Genomic DNA, 22,616 nt, shown 5'->3' with positions numbered 1-22,616 from the left:
AGTACCTCAATAAGCTGAACTATCTCTCCAGCTCTTTAATTCATGATCTCTCGCTCAGGCTGACATGGAATTCATGATGATGGTCCTATCTCAGCCTCTTGAGTGCTGGGATTACAGGCAGGAGCCTCTGTACCCAACTACATATTTTTTTTTTCTCAATTTTTATTAACATTTTCCATGATTATCAAAAATATCCCATGGTAATACCCTCCCTCCCCTCACTTTCCCCTTTGAAATTCCATTCTCTGCCATATCCCTCCCCATATCAATCAGTCTCTCTTTTATTTTGATGCCATGATCTTTTCCTCCTCTTATGATGGTCTTGTGTAGGTAGTGTCAGGCACTACGAGGTCATGGATATCCAGGCCACTTTATGTCTGGAGGGAGCATGTTGTAAGGAGTCCTACCGTTCCCAACCACATATTTTTAATTAATTTATCTTTTGTTCTTTCCAGGTAGGGTCTCAAACTCACAGAGATCCTCCTAACCTTAGTATTCCTAACACTGAGATTAAAGGTAGGCGCCACCTCATTTAGCTTTGATTTATGTTTCTTCCCCCCCCCCCAAGGTAGGGTTTCCCTCTAGCCCAGGCTGACCTGGAATTCACTCTGTAGTCTCAGGGTGGCCTCGAACTCACAGCCATCCACCTACCTCTGCCTGTCCAGTGCTGGAATTAAAGGCATGCATCACCATACCCAGCCCCATACCACTTTTTAATAATACTGACCTAGAAATTTCATCTTTATCACACTGGTTATAACTGTGTACTTAAACGTCTGCCTTTCCCAGAAGACTCGAGGACAAGGATCCTGCAGTCCCAGCACAGAATGCGGAACTCGAGTGAATTACACTTTATTTACAAGTAACGCCAAAAATCCTCCCTTGGTGTCTTTAAGCTCAGGCTGACCACAAACCCATGAGTTCTGGCTGGATGATATCCATCAATGTAGGCATTTTGTCTGTTCCATGTTTCTTCACTGCAAAATGGGAATAATTGTACCTGTCTCCAAGTGCTGTAAGAATCAAGCGACAGGGCTGAACAGATGGCTTAGTGGTTAAGGTGCTTGCCTGCAAAGCCTAAGGACCCATGTTTTACTCTCCAGATCCCACGTTAGCCAGACGCACGAAGGTGAGGCAATTGCAAGGTCACACATGGCCACTGGGTGGCGCAAGACGTCTGGAGTTCGATTTCAGAGGCTGAGGCCCTGTTACGCCAATTCTCTCTCTCTCTCTCTCTCAAAAAAAACAAGAAAGAAGTCAAGCGATGAGTGTGAAAATGCCGTAGCCTAAATTCATCAATTCACTCATCACTTAGCCGGCAATTATTAAGTTCCTAGGTCGGCTACCACAGCGGCTACCCACGTTTCTCTAGCAGGTTGCCTTTTTTTACTCTTTCACAGAACTCAGGGCTATGGCCTTACTAAAAATGGCGAGAGTGGCTTCGGAGGCTAGTGCGGCTGCGCAGACGCCGCGTGCCCTCTGACCTGCTGGCAGCGGGTGGAGGGGGCTGTCGGGCGCCGCCATATTGGCTGTTGTCCTGTGAGGGGAGCGGCGGCGGCGGCGGCGGCGGCGGCGCGAGGGGAGACAGGGAGCGGCGCGAGCGGCAGCATGACTCGGAGGCGGAGCAGGCCGAGCGGCGGCGCGGGCCGACGTGAGCGGGTGCGGGCGTCGGGGCTACAGAAACCTCAGGCGCCCGAGCCACAGCCGCCGCCGAGCCTGGAAGCCGCGGGAGCGGGTGCTGGGCCCTCGGAGGTGCCCGTGGAGCCTGAACGTGACGGCCCCAGGGAGGAAGAGGAGTCCAAGCTGGCTGCAAGCCTGCAGGTAGGAAGCGAGCAAGGCGACGCTTCTACTTCTCGGGGTGCTTTTCACCTCTTGGCGGCGGCGGGAGCGGGGCGGGATGGGATAGAGGGACCAGTCCTCCTGCCCGGCTGGGGCCAGATCGATCCTTTCAAGTCCCGGGGCAGAGGCTCTTCTCCCTCGCTTCCCTCCACACCCTCGCTCTGGGTCCCACACATCCCCTCCCACCCCCCGCGCAGCCAGGCATGGAGGCTAGACCCTTCTCCAAAGCCGAAGTCCGTCCAGCCCTTCTGCAACCTGCGAGGAGCTTGCCCTCCTCTGCCATCCGCCTCCGGGCTGGAGCTAAACGTGCTGGGTCTCCGCGACTGGCTGGGCTCCCGTCCTGAGATCATAACTCAGCTCTCTGCCTTCCACTTCCTTTTCGACCCACCCGCCCCCCCGGCCAGGCAGAGATCATTTTAGGGCGCCCCAGAGCATGCCAGGTTGCAACCTCTTGCCTCTCCCCCCCACCCCACCCCCGGGACTGTCCTTTCCTTCCCCTGCACCGTCTGCAGCCAGCTGCACCTCCCGCATCTGCCTTGGGGCCCTTCCTCCTGAACCTGCCCAGCAGAGCAGTTGGAGCAGACAGCCGGCTTTCCCATAACTGTTGGGACTCCTCCACTGAGGTGGAAACCCAGCACAACTTGCCCTCCTGTCCCACAAGGCACCCTTACTTAACACTGCCCCCAACTCCCGCCCCCAGTGACCCTGGTTTGGCAGATCCTGATGAGAGTGAACACTAGGAGGATTCTTGCAATCTTCCAGCGTACCACCTGGAAGAAGGTCACTTTCTTTGGAGTAAAGGATATAATAGGTACCCTGCCAGCATTCACTGAGAGGTGGGGGTGGCTTGGGCCACAGTTGCTCTCGGGAGGGTTGTTGCACACGGGGTTGGGTGGCTTGCCCTAAGCTTGCTCTGACGAAAGAGTTTTGAGTTGGTTTTTTGGCTGAGCCTGCCGAGGAAGGCAGGCCCCTGCAGGAGTCTTGGAGGGTCGGATGCAGCGCCGGATGAGGATGAGGCGTGGCGGAAGATGCGTTTGGCTCTGCAGACACTGCATCGGGCAGCAGGGGACTCTGGGAGGCTGGTGCAGCCTGAAGGCATGGCTCTTGACAGCCTTCTAGTAGAATCTCTGGAATTGTGCATGTGAGTGGGGATGCCATTTGGGGTACCATTCCTAGAAAGCCTTCCCTGACCTCCCCAGTTGCACCAGGTGTCCCCTCTGTGCCCACAGCCCTCTGTGCTTCCCTCTGGTGGCACTTCCCATTCTGTGATGAAACGTTGTGCCTGTTCCCAGCTTGAGCTCCACAGGGACTCAGACTGTCATTTATCTAGTCCTCCATGCCTAGCCCAGGGCTTTTGCCATTAGAGTAGACCTAATTAGGTGAATGAGAGAATGAATCAGGTCAGAACCTGTGCTTATTGTAACCCACTTTTGGTGTTGGTCTCCTTTGTGTCTCATATCACAATGAGAAGATTTTTAATTAATGAAAATGTCACTGCTGATTGAGTCCAAAGCCTCCACATCTCCCTACTTTGTACCCTGGGCTGACAGTGGTTCCAAATGAGGTTCTCTAAAAGGTTAGACCCACCCTGCTGGGTCTAGCTTTCAGTCTGAAGGTTGGTTTTTTCCCCTCTAAGCTACTCTTGTTCTACCCACCTCCCAAGAGTGTTGTTTTCCAGGAGGGAGAGTCAAGGAGCTGTTTGTTGTCCTCTTTTCTTTTCATACAGACACATAGTACTTCAGGGTCCTTGCCACAGAGAGCTCCCAAAAGGCTTGAAAGATGTCTTAACCATCTAGTTTTATTAAAGACGTAACTTTCCCAAAAGCTATAATCATTAATTTTTCTGACATCTAGATTCCTATCCTGCTCTTAACTGCTCTACTACTTGACCTACCAATTCATTCACTTATTCATGCCAGGCAGTTGACATACCTTCTACTCTTTCTACCTCCTTTGTATTTCTCCTCAGCCTGTAGCACAAACACAAATTAACTACTGGTACAGTTCTTTTTCTGTTTTTTATACATAAACCCAAAGCACAGAAACCTTGTCAGTCACTATCATATCCCCGTTCCTGGTAATTAACAAATGTTAGTGAGCAAATTGATGGATATCAATACTGTTTCCCTGATTTTTAGATGAAGAAACAGAAACTCATAACAAATTTTTTACACAAATGACTCCTGCTGTAGGCATCAAAGCAAAAATAAATAAATAAATAAATAAATAAATAAATAAAATCACTTTAGGGAATATTGTAGACATACTTCATGAAATTATTTATTTATTTATTTATTATTATTTTTTGAGGTAGGGTCTTGCTGTAGACCAGGCTGACCTGGAACCTATTATGTAGTCTCAGGGTGGCTTCAAACTCATGGGGATCTTACCTCTGCCTCCCAAGTGCTGGGATTTAAGGTGTGCACCACCGTGCCAGGCTTTTAGGGAATTCATAACAGCCATAGATGTGAAACACATTGGTAAGCTGTGCTCTGATCATGTCCCACTCTGTGTTAGGGGTGAAGTCTAGATTTGAGAAATGGGCTGTGTTTATTTGTTAAAAGTACTTGGTGTCAAGGTATGAATTTGTCATTGCTCTGCCTACTGGCTGTCATATACCTTTGGTGAGAATCTCTGGTTCCCATCCCTAATCAACCCTGTCTGGACAGAGTGGACAAGGAAGGTAAAACTCAATGTTATAAGTTGATCCAAATCCATAGGTAACAAGACTGCTTCCAAAGGTCCCAACTCACACATTTAAACATTTTTTAAAATTTATTTTGAGAGTGACAGAGAGAGAGAGAGAGAGAGAGAGAGAATATGGGCACGCCAGGCCCTCCAGCCACTGCAAACGAATTCCAGATGCGTGCACCCCCTTGTGCATCTGGCTAACGTGGGTCCTGGGGAATTGAGCCTCGAACCAGGGTCTTTAGGCTTCACAGGCAAGCACTTAACCTCTAAGCCATCTCTCCAGCCCTTGTTTTTAATCTTAATGTGAGCTGATAGTTTATAAAATAAAGGTTTAAAGCTGCACATGGGGTACATACATCCTAGCACTTGGGAAGCAGAGGTAGGAGGATCGCTGTTAGTTCAAGACCACCCTGAGACTATATAGTGAGTTCCAGGTCAGCCTGGGCTAGATTGAAACCTTACCTTGAATCCCCCCAAAATAAATAAATAAATAAATAAATAAATAAATAATAAAGGTGTAGCCAGGTATGGTGACTGCCACTTCTAATTTCAGCTTTCAGAAGGCTGAGGCAGGAGGATCACTATGTTCAAAACTGATTTGGGCTATATAAAGAAACTTGTCTCATAAACACAAGAAAAAATAAATAAAAAGTTTCTCACGTCTGGATTTGTGCCTGTTATCTCCTAATGTCCTGGTGACACTGAGTCCACATTGTCACAAGGTCTCTTTGAGTATACATACTTCCTTTAGGAAGCCACCCTGTGCATCTGGCTTGACCTAGGTACTAGAGAATTGAACCTGAGTCCTTAGGCTCTGCAGGCAAGTGCCTTAGCCACTGAGCCACCTCTCCAGCCCCATGGAACTATTTTATTTAAATTACATTAGGATATGTGTTATGCATGATCTCTATTGCTCAATATGTGGCTGTTAACTAAATTAACTGGGGGGGGGGGTCTTTTCGAGGGAGGGTCTCACTCTAGCCCAGGATGGCCTGTAACAGTCTCAGAGTGGTCTCAATCTCATGGAGATCCTTCTACCGCTGCCTCCTGAGTGCTGAGATCAAAGCCGTAGGCTACCACGCCCGACTTAAAATTTTAAGTTAGTGTTCCACTGCTTTGATCTTACTTCCTGGTCCTCACTTGACTGCTCCAGGCTGTCAGACACCGTGCACATGCTGTGATAGGCAGTAGTTCTCTTGCCTGCAAAAACCATAAGGCTCTCTAGTTCTCTAATGATGACATGTACACATTGAGACCTCAAGGCTACTTGAAATCCTGAAAGTCCTCCCAGTTGTTCCTGTTTACTAAGTCTCATATACTGAGAACACCAGCCCTCTTTTAATTTAAGGGAAAGTTTAAATAGGTTCTATCTTACTAGCAAAGAGAAGGGGCACAAAACTTAGAAGCAGTTCAAAGAAGTGGTAGAGGATAATTTACTGACTGGAGTTAAACTCCCCATTCTGCTTTTGCTTGGTGTCTCTGAGCCTATTTCTTTTTGTATTTGAACCTAACCAGCTACCTCATGAGAGCATATGGAGCAACCCAGTACATAGAGGTAGGAGCTATGCTAGGTGGCCACAGACAAAGCCCCAGTGTTCTCACCTATTGACTCTACTAGGTTTCTAGTCTGAAATCACTCAGCTGGTAATCCATGTGTGCACCCAGTCAGCCTAGGGAAACCTGCTAGAAATGTAAACCAGGCGTGGAAGATGATGAGCTCATCCTATCCTTACCTCCTGCCTCTCTACATCATCCCTTGGGATGGTCCAGTTTAATTTAAAGGGACTCTAGAGATCTGGTTCTCCCGCTGCTTAGAGTAAATCTGTTTCCTCAAGGACTTGGAGAAGATCAGTCAATATCTTTTCTGAAACCATTTCATTATGTGTAATTGACTCGGCAAGCTTCAAAATGACCTTTCTAACCAGTGCCATGGTTTGAGGTATACAGAAGACCAGGGTATCCTTAGGGAGCTCCCCTTACAGCTCCTGCAGGCCCAGCCTTCACCACTTTTGTAGATACTAAAGGGGCACCTTTGGTTCTTGGTAAGCCAGAAGAGACCCATAATGTAAAAATGCCAAAGGCCTTTACTGTGATGAATTTTAATTTCTTTAAAATGGGGTAGACTTGTAAGTTTAATGTCTGGTAAGAAATAGATAGTTAAGATCATAACACCTTTGCTTACAGCACCTAGAACTTTTGAGTGCCAGAAGTATTTTATTTTACTTTTATTATTATTATTATTTTCTTTTTGAGGTAGGGTTTCACTGTAGCCCACGCTGACCTGAAATTCACTACGTAGTCTCAGGGTGGCCTTGAACTCATGGCAGTCCTCTTACCCGTGCCTCCCCTCCCAAGTGCTGGGATTAAAGATGTGCACCACCATGCCCAGCTTATTTCACTTTTAAAGTATATGTTTTTCATTTATTTGCAAGCAGTAAGAGATATAGAGAAGAGAGACAGTGAGAATGGACATGCCAGGGCTTCCAGAAGCTGCAAACAAGCTCCAGACACATGCTGTGTATCTGGCTTGAAGTGGGTACTGGGGAATCGAACCCAGGTCTTTAGGCTTTTCAGGCAAACACCTTAACTGCTGAGCCATCTCTCCACCCCCATGGAACTATTTTATTTAAGTCACATTAGGGTATGTGTTATGAATGGTCTTTATTGCTCAGTACTTGGCTGTTACTAAATTAAAATTTTAAGGTAGTCTTCTACTTTGTTTTTACCTCCCTTGGTCTTCACTTGACTGTTCCAGGCTGGCAGACACTCCCTTAGGTCAGCCGTGCTCACATGCTGTATGATAGGTGATAGTTCTCTTGCCTGCAAATACCAACTGGCCCTTGTTCTTTGCCAGGTTGTGGACTAAGTACAAGAGCATATGTGAATGAAACCTGGTTCCTGCCCACAAGGAGCTCCTAGTCTTCTAGTGAATGTTTACATAGTAACAAAGTATGGCCTAGAGAAGGTTGAGACCCTGTGTCTTTGAAGTGGCCTTTTAAAGTGTTTCAGTCTTTTGGTTTGTTTTGTCATGTATAAATTGACAGTGAATCCAGGCTTACAGCCTAATGGTGGGAGCCAAGCAAATACTGCCTGTCAAGCACTTAGCACAAGTGGTAGCTGTGGTTTTAATGCTTGGTGCTGAGGTGTCTGAGATTTGATGACCTCAGAAAGACTCAGTCGGAGAAGGGTTCAAGTTGAGCAGCAGTTGGGCATCAAGGAGGGAGTGGGTGTGGTGTCGCACGCCTTTAATCCCAGCACTCGAGGCAGAGATAGGAAGATTGCTTTGAGTTCGAGTTCACCCTGATAATACAAAGTGAATTCCAGGTCAGCCTGAGCTAGAGTGAGACCCCACCTCAGATTTCCCTCCCTTCCCCCCAAAAAAGAAACAAAGAAGGAAGGGCTATAAAGACAAAAAGCAGGTTGTACAAAGAGCCAAAGGTGAACTCTTTTGGGCTCACTGGAGAGCAGGAAAGATCAGGAAGCATAGATTGACAGGGCTCCTGTTGTACCTCATCAAGCAATTTGGGCAGTGAGGAATTCATGAGAGATTTTAGGTAAGATGAACATGGTGTGCCTCTGTAAATGCATGCATGTTTGCTTGCTTGCTTGCTTCTTTTTCTTTCTTTTTTTTTTTTTTTTGGTTTTTCGAGGTAGGGTCTCTCTCTAGTCTAGGCTGATCTGGAATTCACTATGTAGTCTCAGGGTGGCCTCAAACTCACAGCGATCCTCCTACCTCTGCCTCCCGAGTACTGGGATTAAAGGGGTGTGCCACCACAACCCGGCTGCTTTCTGATCTCGTGTGAGGAAATATCATTTTCAGTGGGAGAGGCAGCTGTGTTGCTTAATTCTGTGTCTCCCTGTCCCTAATCCAACAACCAAATCTTTTGTTAGATCCTATCCCAGACCTACAGAACCAGAGTTTCCAGGTCTGGAACCTACCCAGAAATCTATTGTTGAATTGTCCCTGGTGATTCTGAGTGTGTCTGGGTCTGGGAACTGCTGAATTGAGGGGTTTAGGATTGTGTTAAAGAATAGCAGGAATAAGCCAAACAAAACAAACTAAAAAAAACAATAGCAGGAATAGAAACAGTTTTAGTTTTAAAAAGGAGAGGAGACTGGGGTTGTATCTCATTGTTGGAGAAGATGCCAGATGTGTGAGGCCCTGGATCCCCAGCAACATTAAAGTGACAATAAAAATCTTTCACCATTTGTTATCCCCCTCCTTTTTTTTGTTTTTTCAAGATAGGGTCTCACTCTAGCCCAGGCTAACCTGGTATTCACTATGTAGTCTCAGGGTGGCCTCAAACTCATAGTGATCCTCCTATCTCTGCCTCCCCATGCACCACCATGCCCTGCTTGGTTCCTTTTTTTTTTTTTTTTTTTTATTAACAACTTCCATGATTATAAACAATATCCTATGGTAATGCCTTCCCTCTTCCCTCCCTCTACTTTCCCCTTTGAAACTCCATTCTCCATCATATCCCCTCCTCCTCTCTATCAGTCTCTCTTTTATTTATTTCTTTTTTTAAATTTTTATTTATTTATTTATTTGAGAGAGACAGACACAGAGAGAAAGACAGATAGAGGGAGAGAGAGAGAATGGGCGCGCCAGGGCTTCCAGCCTCTGCAAACGAACTCCAGACACGTGCGCCCCCTTGTGCATCTGGCTAACGTGGGACCTGGGGAACCAAGCCTCGAACTGGGGTCCTTAGGCTTCACAGGCAAGCGCTTAACTGCTAAGCCATCTCTCCAGCCCAGTCTCTCTTTTATTTTGATGTCATCATCTTTTCCTCCTATTATGATGGTCTTGTGTAGGTAGTGTCAGGCACTGTGAGGTCATGGATATCTAGGCCATTTTGTGTCTGGAGGATCACACTGTAAGGAGTCCTACCTTTCCTTTGGCTCTTACATTCTTTGCTCCACCTCTTCTGCAGTGGACCCTGAGCCTTGGAAGGTGTGATAGGGATATTGCAGTGCTGAGCATTCCTGTCGCTTCTTCCCAGCACCATGATGCCTTCTGAGTCATCCCAAGGTCACTGCCACCTGAAAAGAGAAGGTTCTCAACCAAAAGTGAGAGTAGCATTAATATATAGGTATGAGCCGGGTGTGGATGCCCACACCTTTAATCCCAACACTCGGGATGCAGAGGTAGGAGGATTGCCATGAGTTGGAGGCCACCCAGAGATTACCTAGTGAATTTCAGGTCAGCCTGGGCTAGAGTGAGATCCTACCTTGAAAACCTAAGAATAAATAATTAAATAAAAAGATATATACATGTGTGTGTGTGTGTGTGTGTGTGTATGTGTATATATATATATATATATATATATATATGAATGAATGAATGAATGAATGAATGAGAGAAGTGCTTACTGGGCAGTTTCATGAGCGTAAGATACACATTTAGCCAGACAGCAGCAGGTGTTATATCCCTAGGGTTCATGACTACCTCTGTTGCAGTCTGGTTCGAATTGCTGGTAGAAATCACCCAACCAAGAGTAGCTTCTGGGAAAAAGAGATTTATTTTGGCTTACAGGCTCGAGGGGAAGCTTCACGATGGCAGGGGAAAACGATGGCATGAGCAGAAGGTGGACATCACCCCCTGGCCAACATAAGGTGGACCACAGCAACAGGAGGGTGTGCCAAACACTGGCATGGGGAAACTGGCTATAAAGCCCATAAGCCTGCCCCAACAATACACTCCCTACAGGAGGCATTAATTCCCAAATATCCATCAGCTGGGGAGCTAGCATTCACAACACCTAAGTTTATGGGGGACACCTGAATCAAACCACCACAACCTCTGTTTTATGTTTTCAGTATTAGGGATGTATTCTCTCCCATGGAGTGGGCCTCCAGGCCAATTAGAGGGCAGTTGGTTTCCACCATAACAGACATGCCACTATTGCGCTGGTTGGCTCATTTGGCCTGGCTGGCAAAATATAAGGCTTGCGGTGTCCACTGTTGAGTGTCTTCACTGGTGACTTCTCTCTCTCCCGTGGAACTGCATGTAGAATGGCTTCTTCCAGCTTTCTATCAGCTGGTCTACATGGAGGAGGTTATCAGCTCAGTTCCAGCAGGATTTCTCAGTAGCCTTGCAGCCCAAGAATGTGGAGTCTTCAGCAATAGGGTCTTACCATCTATTCTTGGTGGGAAACCAAGGGCCTTGGCAATGGCCTGTGATGTTTTGGGGGCATCAGGGACCTCCTTGGCCAACAACTCACTCTTTTTTTAAAAATTTTTTTTATTTTTATTTATTTATTTATTTTTTGCTGATTTTTATTTATTTGAGAGTGACAGAGAGAGAGAATGGGCACACCAGGACCTCTAGCTACTGCAAACAAACTCCAGATGCATGCGCCATCTTATGCATCTGGCTTATGTAGGTACAGGGGAATCAAGCCTTGAACCAAAGTCCTTAGGCTTCACAAGCAAACGCTTAACTGCTAAGCCATCTCTCCAGCCCCCACTCCTTTTTTTGAACTCACGGGACCCTCCTACCTATGCTTCCCAAGTACTGGAATTAAAGGCGTGTGCCACCACGCCCGGCTTGTCCCCCCGCCTTTTTTTTTATTACTTAGAGAGAGAGGGAGAGAGAATGGGTGCTCCATGGCCTCTAGTCACTGCAAATGAACTCTAGATGCTTGTGCCGCATTGTACAGCTGGCTTTATGTGAGTACTCAGTCCTTTGGCTTTGCTGGCAAGCACCTTAACCACTGAGCCAATCTCTCCAGCCCCATTTGTTCCCTTCTAATATTCATCTGCTAATCCATTGTGTATCAAAATGTGCCTCTGCTGAACAGTTGAAATTCAGTAACTTTTGGGACACGTGGTCTGCCCTTGGAAGTTCCACAGTATTGTAGAGATGATTGATTTCATCAGATAAGATACATTTGATCAGCTCTATTCTAGAGATGTAAAAAGCATAGGACATCCCAGAGCAAAGCTCAGTTCATTCTGCCTGTGGTTTGGAAGGTGTGATACCCAAGCTGAGCCCTCAGCCAAAAAGAAGGGAGCTGGGGAGATGGTTCAGTCAGCCACTGCTGGCCTCACGGCCTCACAAGCATGAGAACCTGAACCTCATCCCAAAACCAATGTAAACATTGTCAGGTATGGTGATGTGTGCTTATAATCCCAGTGTTGGGGAGCTAGAAATAGGAAGATTCCTGGGGTTTGTTGTCCAGTCTAGAATAACTGCCAAGTATGAGGCCACTTAGAGACCCTATCTCAAAAAAAGGTGGTATTGACACCTGAGGCTGTCCTCTGTTTAAATGCACATACTCATACATTAAAAGGAAGGAAGAAGAAGCAGTGTCATATGAATGTAATTGGAATGATGTGCAGAGGCAGAAAAGGACTGAGAGGCTTGTGTACTGGGAAGAGCCTGAGTTTGCATCCTTCATGTCTCTGTACCCTCATCCTTCCGACTAAGGGGCTGGCAGCTGAGCAGTAAAGGAATGTGCAGCTATTCAGCAATCCATAAGGCATCTCACTTTATGTTTTTTTTTTTGTTGTTTTTTTTTTCTCAAGGGGTCTTGCTGTAACCTAGGCAGACCTGGAATTCACTGTGTAGTCACAGGGTGGCCTCGAACTCACAGCAATCCTCCTACCTCTGCCTCCCAAGTGCTGGGATTAAAGGTGTAAGCCACCATGCCCAGCTAGCCACTTTATTCTTTACCCAGGGCTCTTGGTTTTTCTTTCTTTCTTTTTTAAAAAATATTTTATTTATTTGATAGAGAAAGGGGGGGAGAAAATGAGCACACCAAGGCCTCTAGCCACTGCAGACGAACTCCAGACACTTGTGTCTTCCTGTGCGTCTGGCTAACATGGTTCTGGGGGAATTGAACCTGGGTCCTTTGGCTTTGCAGGCAAATGCCTTAACTGCTAAGCCATCCCTCCAGGCCCTCTTGGCGTTTTTTGATTTCCCCATCATTCTGAGATATATATATATATATATATATATTTTTTTTTTTTTTTGGTTTTGCAAGGCATGGTCTTACTCTAGCCCAGGCTGACCTGGAATTCACTATGTAGTCTCAGGATGGCCTTAAACTCTCAGCAATCTTCCTATCTCTGTCTCCTAAGTGCTGGGATCAAAGGCGTGCACCACCACGCCTGGCTGAAATAGATATTTCTTATCTGAAAGGTGATGTGAGGAAAGTAAAGCAGGAAGAGGGCCAAAGGAACAGCACACTGAAGACTTCTGTCAGGAAGTGACAGCTATAGACATGGGGTTCAGAGAGGCCTGGAAGGTTACTTGGTCTAGTCTTCCTTACCTTGCTTCAAGTAATACATTGCTTTGGGCAAGTCTCACTTAGTAAGTTTCCCTATCATTTCTTCTAGGACAGAAGAGGAAAGAAACTAACGGGTATTGAGCACCTACTTTGTGCCAGGCCCAGGCCAGGTACTTTACATAATTTATTTCCTTCTGTCCTTAAAACGCTGTGAAGTATGGTGTTATTCCCATTTCATAACTTGAGAAACTTGAAACTCAGAACTTGAGTAATAATCTAAAAGATACTGAAAATTACAAAAAAAAAAAAGAAGAAGATTTGAATTTGAAGATTTGAAAACGGTGTCTCTAAAGTTCGTGCTTTTTTCCTGTGAGAAGTCCTTGCTGGTGTTGATTAGTGGAGTGGCACTTGAGCTCAGCATCCAGATAAGTGAGCAACTTGGGCCTTTCACTTGACTACTAGTCCCCAGAAAGCAGGTCAGTGAATTGGTGAGGCTTGTAGGGGTGGAGGGTCATGAGAGCCAGTCAGCCTCACTCTCCTGTCCTAACTCAAATGAGTATAATCGGAGAAGGTTCTGTAGTAGCTGGCCCTGATATGAAGTAGTCCTTTATCTCCTGAAAGAACCAGTGAGACTTGGAGTGAAGTTCAGGCCACTGAGATGGGCTTAGTCAGCTCCCTGAGAATTAACTTCAGCTCAGGTTGTGAGGAGTGTCTGAGATTCTTAGCACTGATTGCCTTCTTATCAGATGGTCAGAGTGCTATATCCATGCCTTCAGCATAGCATATTAGGAAAGGGCTGGTTTCCCTGTGTTTTAAATTCTACTTGTTACATGGATGAGATATTAGCCATGGGGGAATACCAATTTATTTATTCAATGAGTGCCTGTTGTGTGCTGGGTATAAGCCATGCCTGGGTTCCTGAGAAAACATCAATGACCAAGCTCCACTCCATGCCCCCAAAGAGATACATCTTACCAGGGCCATGGCACAGTAGTGGCACTATATTAAAATAATTAATTCTTAGCCTGGTGCAGCATGCTTCATTGACCTTTGACTAGGATCTTAAGTTTTAAAATGTCTTCCAGTACTCAACACAATGGTTGATAAAAGAGAAGGGCTCTGAGCAGCTGAATATGGGAATGAACAGATAAATGGAAAAGTGAGTGGTAAGAACTGGCCTAATGAGTTTTACTAGACTAAAATAATTTTCTCAACTTCTCAAAGAAACTAGCTGCTATTGTTGTGTGCCTGCTGTGGTGACAGGGAGGCTCTTGGAGTTTGGTACCTTGAGAGGAGAGTACTCTCCTGGGCCATTTCAGAATAGAAGTTGGAAGCTGTTGAGGGCAGCTGGTTAGATACAGCATGTGTCTTGAGGAAACCCTAGGCAAACACACATGAACCCTAGGGACTGAAAGGAACCTCTCGGAGAATGAGACCAGGGTATGTTTGATTTAGATTCAAAGCAGTTCTTGGCACCTACCTGGTTTGGTCTTGCCAGACTGGACAGAAAGGCCAAGGTAGAAAATTTGAGTATGCCCAAAGAGCTATCCAGATATGCCACAAACTATATGATAGTTAATCACTGTTGCCTAATGCATACCCACTATGTGACAGGCATCTCTAGAGCAGCTCTCATAGTATTTGGTTTTAGAGCCATTTATATTCCTGAAAAAATTGTGTGTGTGTGTGTGTGTGTGTGTGTGTGTGTGTGTGGTGTTCAGGCGTGTGTGTACAGATGAACATACTCTGTGCACATGTGTGCAGAGGCTGGAAGAGAACATTGGGTGTCCTTGAATGTTTTATTTCCATGAGACAATGTCTCTCACTGAACCTGGGGCTGCCCTTTTTAGTCAGACTGGCTGACCAGCAAGCTCCAGCAATTCTCCTGTGTCAGTCCCCATCAGCACTGGGGTTAAGCATACCTGGCTGCACTCAGCCTTTTATTTATTTATTTTGGGTTTTTGAGGTAGGGTTTCTCTAGTCCAGACTGACCTGGAATTCACTATGTAGTCTCAGGGTGGCCTTGAACTCATGGTGATCCTCCTATCTCTGCCTCCATGCCTGGCTCACCCAGCCTTTTTTTTTTTAAACGTGGGTGCTGAGGATGGAACTAAGATCCTCATGCTTGCTCAGCAAACTCTCTTACCTACAGAGCCATCTCCCCAGCCCTGCCTTCCTAGAAATAGTGATTTAGTCCACCAAAGAGTTTTTGTTTATGTTGGTTTTATCTGTTTATTCTTACCAAGTTAAATATTAAAACCGAGAACATATAGGCATGTTTTAGTTGGTAGTTCCTTGAAGACTAACAGACTAGAAGGAAGAATGCTCTGCTAGCACACAGTAGGCCTGGGTTTGATCTCCATTAAATCACCACATAATACAATAACAGTTTTTATTTAAAATAACATGTCTAGCCGGGTGTGGTGGCACACACCTTTAATTCCAGCACTCAGGAGGCAGAGGTAGGAGAATGACTGTGAGTTCTAGTATGCCTTGAGACTACATCATGAATTCCAGGTCAGCCTGAGCTAGAGTGAGACCCTACCTCGGAGGGGAAGGGGGAGAATAACAACTATAATCCTTTAAAGTGAAAATGGTATTAACATGAAAAAATGGATTTTCCTTTGAGGTTATGCTTATCTAGGAAAAAGTAGGTTGCTCTAACATAATGCTTTTCAGGCCAAGGCAAAAATGCCTGGTCTGGTAAGGAAGCAAAGCCACTGGCTTTAATGGCTGCAAATGCCAGCTCTGTGGACTCTGGAGAGGCTCCATTCTAGAGTTCACCTGGCTACTTCTTTGCTTGAGGAATGTACATGCTGAACCATGGCTTCCCTATATGAGTAACCCATGCTCCAGAGAGTCTGGTTTTGCTAAGAAAGTCCTTGAGAAAACCACCAATCAGTTTAGCGGTTCCTTTTTCCTAGATCTTCCGCTGAGAACCAGACCTGTGTGCCCTAGAGGCTCTGGAGTTTAATCTGAGATGATGTTGCCCAGAGCTGCTAAGGTTTAGGAATTAGTTCCATGAGCCTTTGAGATGAAAACAGATGACTAGAAGTTTTCATTTATTCATCTGATGAACATGAACTGACCATACTCTGTATGATAAAAGTACATCTTTGAGAACAGTATGTTGAAAGCCTGGGTTCACTGACTCTTCAAGGAATAAGAGGTCAAAATTCTAAGAATTTGGAAAATGGCTGGAGGTTGCAATTAAAAGGAACCCTGAACCAAGAGTTTTTCTCTACCATAGGAAAAATTAGAAGGAACAGTGATATTATTGACTGTAACATCTCTATAGAGTTTTTTTTTATTTATTTATTTTATTTTATTTTACTTATTTATTTGAGAGCGACAGACACAAAGAGAAAGACAGGTAGAGGGAGAGAGAGAATGGGCACGCCAGGGCTTCCAGCCTCTGCAAACGAACTCCAGACGCGTGCGCCCCCTTGTGCATCTGGCTAACATGGGACCTGGGGAACCGAGCCTCGAACCAGGGTCCTTAGGCTTCACAGGCAAGCGCTTAACTGCTAAGCCATCTCTCCAGGCCTCTAAAGTTTTTGATGAAAGGGTCAGTGGTACCCAGTCAGACTCGTAATCACAGCACTCAGGAGGCTGAGGCAGGAAGATCATGAGTTTGAGGCCAGCGTGGGCTATAGCAAGACCTAACAGAGAAAAAGAAGAAATTCAGCAAGTTTCCTAGGCCTACAGCACATATTACCCAAAGGCAGGCTCCAGGCAGGGTGAAGGGTTAAGACTTCAGCTTTAGAAGTGGCCTCTACAGAGCCAGGTGGTGACGCACACCTTTAATCACAGCACTCAGGAGGCAGTGGTGGGAGGATCAACGAGAGTTCGAGACCACCCTGAGACTACACAGTGAATTCCATGTCAGCCTGAGCTAGAGTGAGACCCTACCTCGAAAAACCAAAAACCAAAACAAAACAAAAAACAAGAAAACAAGATGTGGCCTCTATAAACTGCATGGGCCTTGAAAGCAGGAATTAAGTCTACCAAATTCAGAGCATTCTGTGGATAGCTAGTCTCTAGTGTACACTTGTTAAGAACAAAACAGCCGCGGGGCCTAGATAATAATAGAGTGAGTGCCTACCTCCTGGATCCCTTGGGCAGAGTGCTTTGTGTTTCTACTGTCACTTACTCCCTTGGCATCTTTGTGCAGTACAGATGACACCCCTTGTTTAGTTAGAGTTTATTAGCTTTTTATTATTTTATATTATATTATTTATATATTATATATTATATTATTTTTTATTAGTTAGAGTTTATTAGATTTCCAGCCCCATTTCTTCCTTTACTTACAATGACTGCCTACCCTATAAAGTAACTTCCATTGATGGCTAATTCACTTATTTTGTGGATTGGTTTGGCTCTTGATAGAGTCACATTATCTCCTTTAACTGGGGCATCCTATTATAATCCCTGAAGAATACAGTCTTCCACTTTTCCACTTGAAATTGAAACCATTCAGATGGAGGTGCAGGGTAGAGATATGGACCTTCTCTGTAGAATCAGTGATTTCAGGCACTGCCTGTCACCTCACAAGTCTGATTATAGTATGTGCCCAGCTGAGCCTATACCCTGAGACAGCCTTTATTGTTCTGGGATGGATTCAGACCTGCATCTGCATCTGATAGAAGGAACAAAAAGATATAGGCAAATAAGGGAAGTAATGGCACAATATACCTGTGACGAAGGCACAGGAGCTGAACTCTAAGGCTCTAGGAATCTAGAGGAGTTTGGAGTTATACTGGGCCTTAAGCCCTGCTCAGCTACTTGCTGAGAAATGGGAAGGAAGGAGATTTTAATCAAAACATCCCCTTGGCAAAGGTAGAGAGCATAGTTGAGGGACACCAGCATTTGACTTCATGAGGTTGAGTGCAGAGAATAAGATGGCTAACGAAAGCTCATGACTGTAATCCTAGCACTAAGACAGGAGGATTGCCACAAGTTGGGGGCCAGTCATGGCTACAGTGTGAGCTCCTGTCTCAAAGCACACACACACAAAAGATGTCTTGAGTCACCTTGCATTCATTTCTTAGGAATAGCTTGCACACTCACAACATTAAGTAGTGATTTCTTGTTTTTCTTTGCTCCCATTATGTTCATCATTGGGTCATATTAAGCAAAGTATTACACTGCCAGCATTGGACGAGGTGTCTTATCATATTTAATTCTTTTTGTGTTTATTTTTACTTATTTGAGAGCGACACACAGAGAGAGAGAGGCAGATATATAGAGAGAATGGGCGTGCCAGGGCCTCCAGCCACTGCAAACTGAACTCCAGACACGTGCGCCCCCTTGTGCATCTGGCTAACGTGGGTCCTGGAGAATCGAGCCTCGAACCGGGGTCCTCAGGCTTCACAGGCAAGCTCTTAACTGCTAAGCCATCTCTTCAGCCCTCATATTTAATTCTTATCTTGGAGCCTACATATTAGGATATTAATATTACATATTAATCCCATTTTATAGGTGATCAGAGAGGTAGGTAGAACTTGGTCACTTATATAGCTGATAAATGATGGTGCCCAGAATTAATGCTAATTATTTCCACTGCACCTCAGCACCTCACACAAGTACTTTCATACCTGTAAGTTATAAGAATTGCGTGTTGATTCTAAAAGAAAATAGAAGCTGGGTATGGTGGCACATGTCTTTAATCCCAGCACTCATGAGGCAGAAGTTGAGGGATTGCTATGAGTTTGAGGCCAGCCTGGGACTAGAGTGAGAACCTACCTCAAAACAAAACAAAACAACAACAAAAAATGAGTACACACCTTTAATCTCAGCACTTGGGAGGCAGAGGAAGGTGGGTTGCCATGAGTTCGAGGCCACCCTGAGACTACATAGTGAGTTCCAGGTCTGCCTGGACTAGAGTGAGCCCCTACCTTGAAAAACCAAAACAAAACAAAACAAGGGCTGGAGAGATGGCTCAGCAGTTAAGGCATTTGCCTGCAAAGCCAAAGGATCCCGGTTTGACTCTTCAGGACCCACGTAAGCTGGATGCACAAGGTGGTGCACACATCTGGAGTTCATTTGCAGTGGCTAGAGGCCCTGGCATGCCCATTCTGTCTCTCTTCCCCTCTTTATCTCTCTCAAATTAATAAATAGAATATATTTAAAAACAAAAAAGCAGCCGGGCGTGGTGGCGCACACCTTTAATCCCAGCCCTTGGGAGGCAGAGGTAGGAGGATCGCCGTGAGTTCGAGGCCACCCTGAGACTACATAGTTAATTCCAGGTCAGCCTGGGCTAGAGTGAGACCCTACCTCGAAAAACAAAACAAAACAAAACAAAACAAAAAAGCAAACAAACTTTAAAAACAACAGCAAAAAGAATAAATAAAAAGAAAACAGAGAAAGCATTTCTTTTACCTTAAATTACCTTATACATTTGAATTATTGGTCATACAAAACCATATGATACTTTACAAACCATATAAAGAATTTCAAATACAAAAGGCTCTGGATTCAGTCTCTAGCACCACCAAAACAAAACAAAACAAAACAAAACCCAGAAGGATTGCAAGAAGACTTTTACTCATTCAAGATTTTCATTCTGGCCAGGCACAACAGACATCTGTAATACTAACCCTTAGGAGGTAGAGGTGGGAAGGATTGAGAGTTCAAGGTTAGTCTCATTCATATTGTTCAAGACAAGCCTGAACTTTGTGAGATCCTCAAAAAAAAATTCTAGAGCTGGGTGTGGTGGTGCACGCCTTTAATTCCAGCCCTGGAGAAGCAGAGGCAGAGGTAGGAGGATCACGGAGAGTTCAAGGCCACTCTGAGACTGTGTAGTGAATTCCAGGTCAGGCTAGGTTAGACTGAGACCCTGCCTCGAAAAAACAAACAAACAAATTCTGAAAAGGAAAATAAAAATAGTGGTTTTCTTTTTTTGGAAATTGACACCCAAGTGAAATGGAACTATTGTGATAAAATTCTTGTGGTATTTTCCTTGGTATTGTCACTGTGTTAGTGGAAAAGAGACTTGTACATTTACCTCCTCTCTAGCTAGTGGCCCCTTGCAGTTACAAAGTTTCCTGAGTACACTTCTCAGAAAAGCCCTCCTTTGCTTTAGTTCCTCTGAATACATCCTTTTGTTCCACCCTTTTGTGAGATGCCATGGATGGATTTCTTTTGCATTTAACATTAAGCAACTTTCTTGCTGATTGACAATCTGATTAAGTGGTATCTTTCATGAATTCCATCTGTAAAATTTCTTTGTCTCTGATATTTTTCATGTACCTTGTACTTGTTCGAATGCTTCATTATGTTCTCAGTGCCACTTCTAGTTCTTTCTTTGTCAAGAAGCCAGAGACCAGTCAGTGTAATGCTAACATGGCAGGTTTCTGGATACCCTAATTTCAGCCTGTTGTGAGGAGATTCATGTGAAGCAGATGATGGCGCCCTCTGCGAGCACCTTATTTAGTGGGGAGTAATTTGGAAGGTGTGTGAGTTCCCTATTATTGCAGAACAAACCACCCTGTAACCCAGTGGCTGAAAACAATACTATTTACTATTTTTTTTTTCTGAGTCTACTGCCTATTAGGGTGTGTCTGCTGACCTGGGCAGGCTTGTTTGATTTCAGCTGGGCTCACTTACATATGTCTGATCAGTTGCCTGATTGCTGGGAAGATTCCTACTTTCTCCACATCTGGCAGGAATCTGGTCATGCCCTCATGGTATAGCATAGCATGGCATGGCAGAGTCGCAGGAGCATGCAAGTCTAGTCACACAGGACAACAAGGAGAAATGCATGCCCATTGTTCAAGCTTATGCTGGCAGCATGTGTCTAGCCAGAAAAAGTGACATGGCCTCATGCAGTGTCAGTGAGAGGAAAGTACCAAATGATACAAGAAAGCCATTAATTTGGGCTAGTAATTAATTAGTTTTCCTGTAGAATCCCTCAACATGAAAGAAAGCCTTCGGATTTACATTACTGGGTCAACTTTGTCCTAGAAGTGGGAAGGGGGAGGCCAAATAATGTTTATATTCTGGACCTGTGCTGTGGCACACACAGGATTAGGCACTTCTTTGTAGCAGTCTTCAGAACTGCAAGGTAGGTAGCAGTTGGATGGAGCTCAGAGAAGTTAAATTACTTGCTCAAGGTCATCAGTTGACTTGTGGTCAGGCAGACATTGGATTGCATGTCTGTTTGATCCAGGTCCAGATTTCTCTGACCACCCTTACTCTCGAGAGCACCAGGGTATGTCTGTCTTCCCTACTAACACAGTTTTCAGCAGTTGAGTTAATGCCTTAATGCCTTTTTGTTTGTTTGTTTGTTTGTTTGTTTGTTTATTTTTGCTTTTGATTTTTGAGGTAGGGTCTCACTCTAACCCAGGCTGAGCTAGTCTGAGGCTGGCCTTGAACTCACTGTGATTCTCCTACCTTGGGCTTCCCTAAAGTACTGGGATTAAAGGCATGTACCACCACACCTGGCTTTTTTTTTTTTTTAAACTGGTTCCACAAACTCTTTCTGCAAAACATTGCTTCAGCTCTTTAGAAAACATTCTCCCAAACTCTCCATTGACTGAAAGTACATTTTATTTCTAGGTGAGCTTTAGTCTGTAGGCTCCACAGAGTCATGAGCTTCCCTAGACTTGCTAGAAATGGGAGTCAGCCTTATGTTATTCTTAGAAATTCAAGGCCATCAGAGCAGTAGGACCTTTGAGTATGAGTTGGATTCCAATTTGTTGGGGTTTAAACCATTCATTCACTCTGTAACCTTGGGCAACTTACTTAACTTCTTGAAATCTGTTTCTTCATCTAAAAAATTAGGAATGAGAACACCCTGTTTGCAGAGTGTTACAAGAAGTAAAACCAAACTATTGTTTATAAAGTGCCTAACACAGTACCTGGCATATTGGGATATGTAGTGTTACTAATACTGTTAGCATCATTTCTGAGGACAGCCTTTCCCCTCTTTGGAAACCCTGTGTCTGTGTGTTGGACAGGTCCCCCCCACCTCCAGCCAGTCTGTGCAGACTTGCTGCCTGCTGTGCCACCGTGAGCGCAAAGGCTGGGAAGAAGGCCCTTCGCAAAATGGACTGGTGTTGCAGGGTGAGAAGCTGCCCCCTGACTTCATGCCAAAGCTCGTCAAGAATCTCCTAGGCGAGATGCCTCTGTGGGTCTGCCAGAGTTGCCGAAAGAGCATGGAGGAAGATGAAAGGCAGACAGGTCGAGAACATGCAGTGGCGGTAGGTAACAGCTGACAAGGGGCCCCTGAATGCAGGGCTGCCGCCTCCCTGAGGAGGTCAGGCTATTCTTCCATGTCCTTGGGTATCTTCATGTGATGCACTGACCTAGCATTTGCAGCGTGGGTTCAGATTTGAGGGAAGAAAAAGCTGGCCCGCTAATAGGTACTCATAGGTTATGATCCTCACCCCTCATGTGACCCTGATGCCTTTACCTCCGTGGCTACTTGAAAGTATGATACAGAAGGCTCAGATCAGTTGGAGGGTCTGAAATGTACCCCAGTCAGAAAGCATCCGTGATGACTAGAAGCCATGGAAGTTTGCTGTTCAGTGAGTCATGCTAGCCAGGCTTTCCTCATTTCCCCTGCCCTGTAGACTCATTTCAGGATCAGATCAGTTGGAAGACTCCTGCTTAGAGGTTTGGGATGTAGTTTGGTGGTAGAATGTTCCCCTTGTATGTACAATCCTGGGTTCAGTTCCCAGTTGCAAAATGACAGAAGAAAAGCAAATCAAACTTCTGAGTTAATGACTTTTCATCTTTTTTGTTTGTTTGTTTGATTGATTTTTGTTTGTTTTTCGAGGTAGGGTCTCACTCTAGCTCAGGCTGACCTGGAATTCACTCTGTAGTCTCAGGGGTACCCTTGAACTC

The 22,616-nt window shown here is 45.1% G+C and overlaps 1 protein-coding gene across 8 annotated transcripts in view; it reads left to right on the top strand.

Annotated features, from left to right (window-relative positions):
• The first annotated feature begins 1,673 nt into the window (after positions 1-1,673).
• Fam193b (family with sequence similarity 193 member B) overlaps positions 1,674-22,616 on the top strand; it is a 40,099-nt gene continuing 19,156 nt past the window's right edge. For 3 of the 8 annotated variants that reach the window (XM_045153172.1, XM_045153171.1, XM_004665067.2), the window contains exons 1-2: positions 1,674-1,821; positions 21,728-21,970. In XM_045153172.1, coding sequence (XP_045009107.1) covers positions 21,857-21,970 — 114 coding nt within the window. In that variant the 5' untranslated portion in view covers positions 1,674-1,821; positions 21,728-21,856. Of the gene's footprint in view, positions 1,822-2,539; positions 2,651-2,788; positions 2,981-12,873; positions 12,935-21,727; positions 21,971-22,616 lie in introns of those variants that run through there. The other 5 variants (XM_045153175.1, XM_045153174.1, XM_045153173.1 and 2 more) reach the window with 5 other exon arrangements.

The sequence above is a fragment of the Jaculus jaculus genome, chromosome 6, assembly GCF_020740685.1.
Source record: "Jaculus jaculus isolate mJacJac1 chromosome 6, mJacJac1.mat.Y.cur, whole genome shotgun sequence".
Taxonomy (NCBI): domain Eukaryota; kingdom Metazoa; phylum Chordata; class Mammalia; order Rodentia; family Dipodidae; genus Jaculus; species Jaculus jaculus.
The sequence above is the reverse complement of the archived record's forward strand: the minus strand, read 5'-3'. Positions and strand labels throughout refer to the sequence as shown.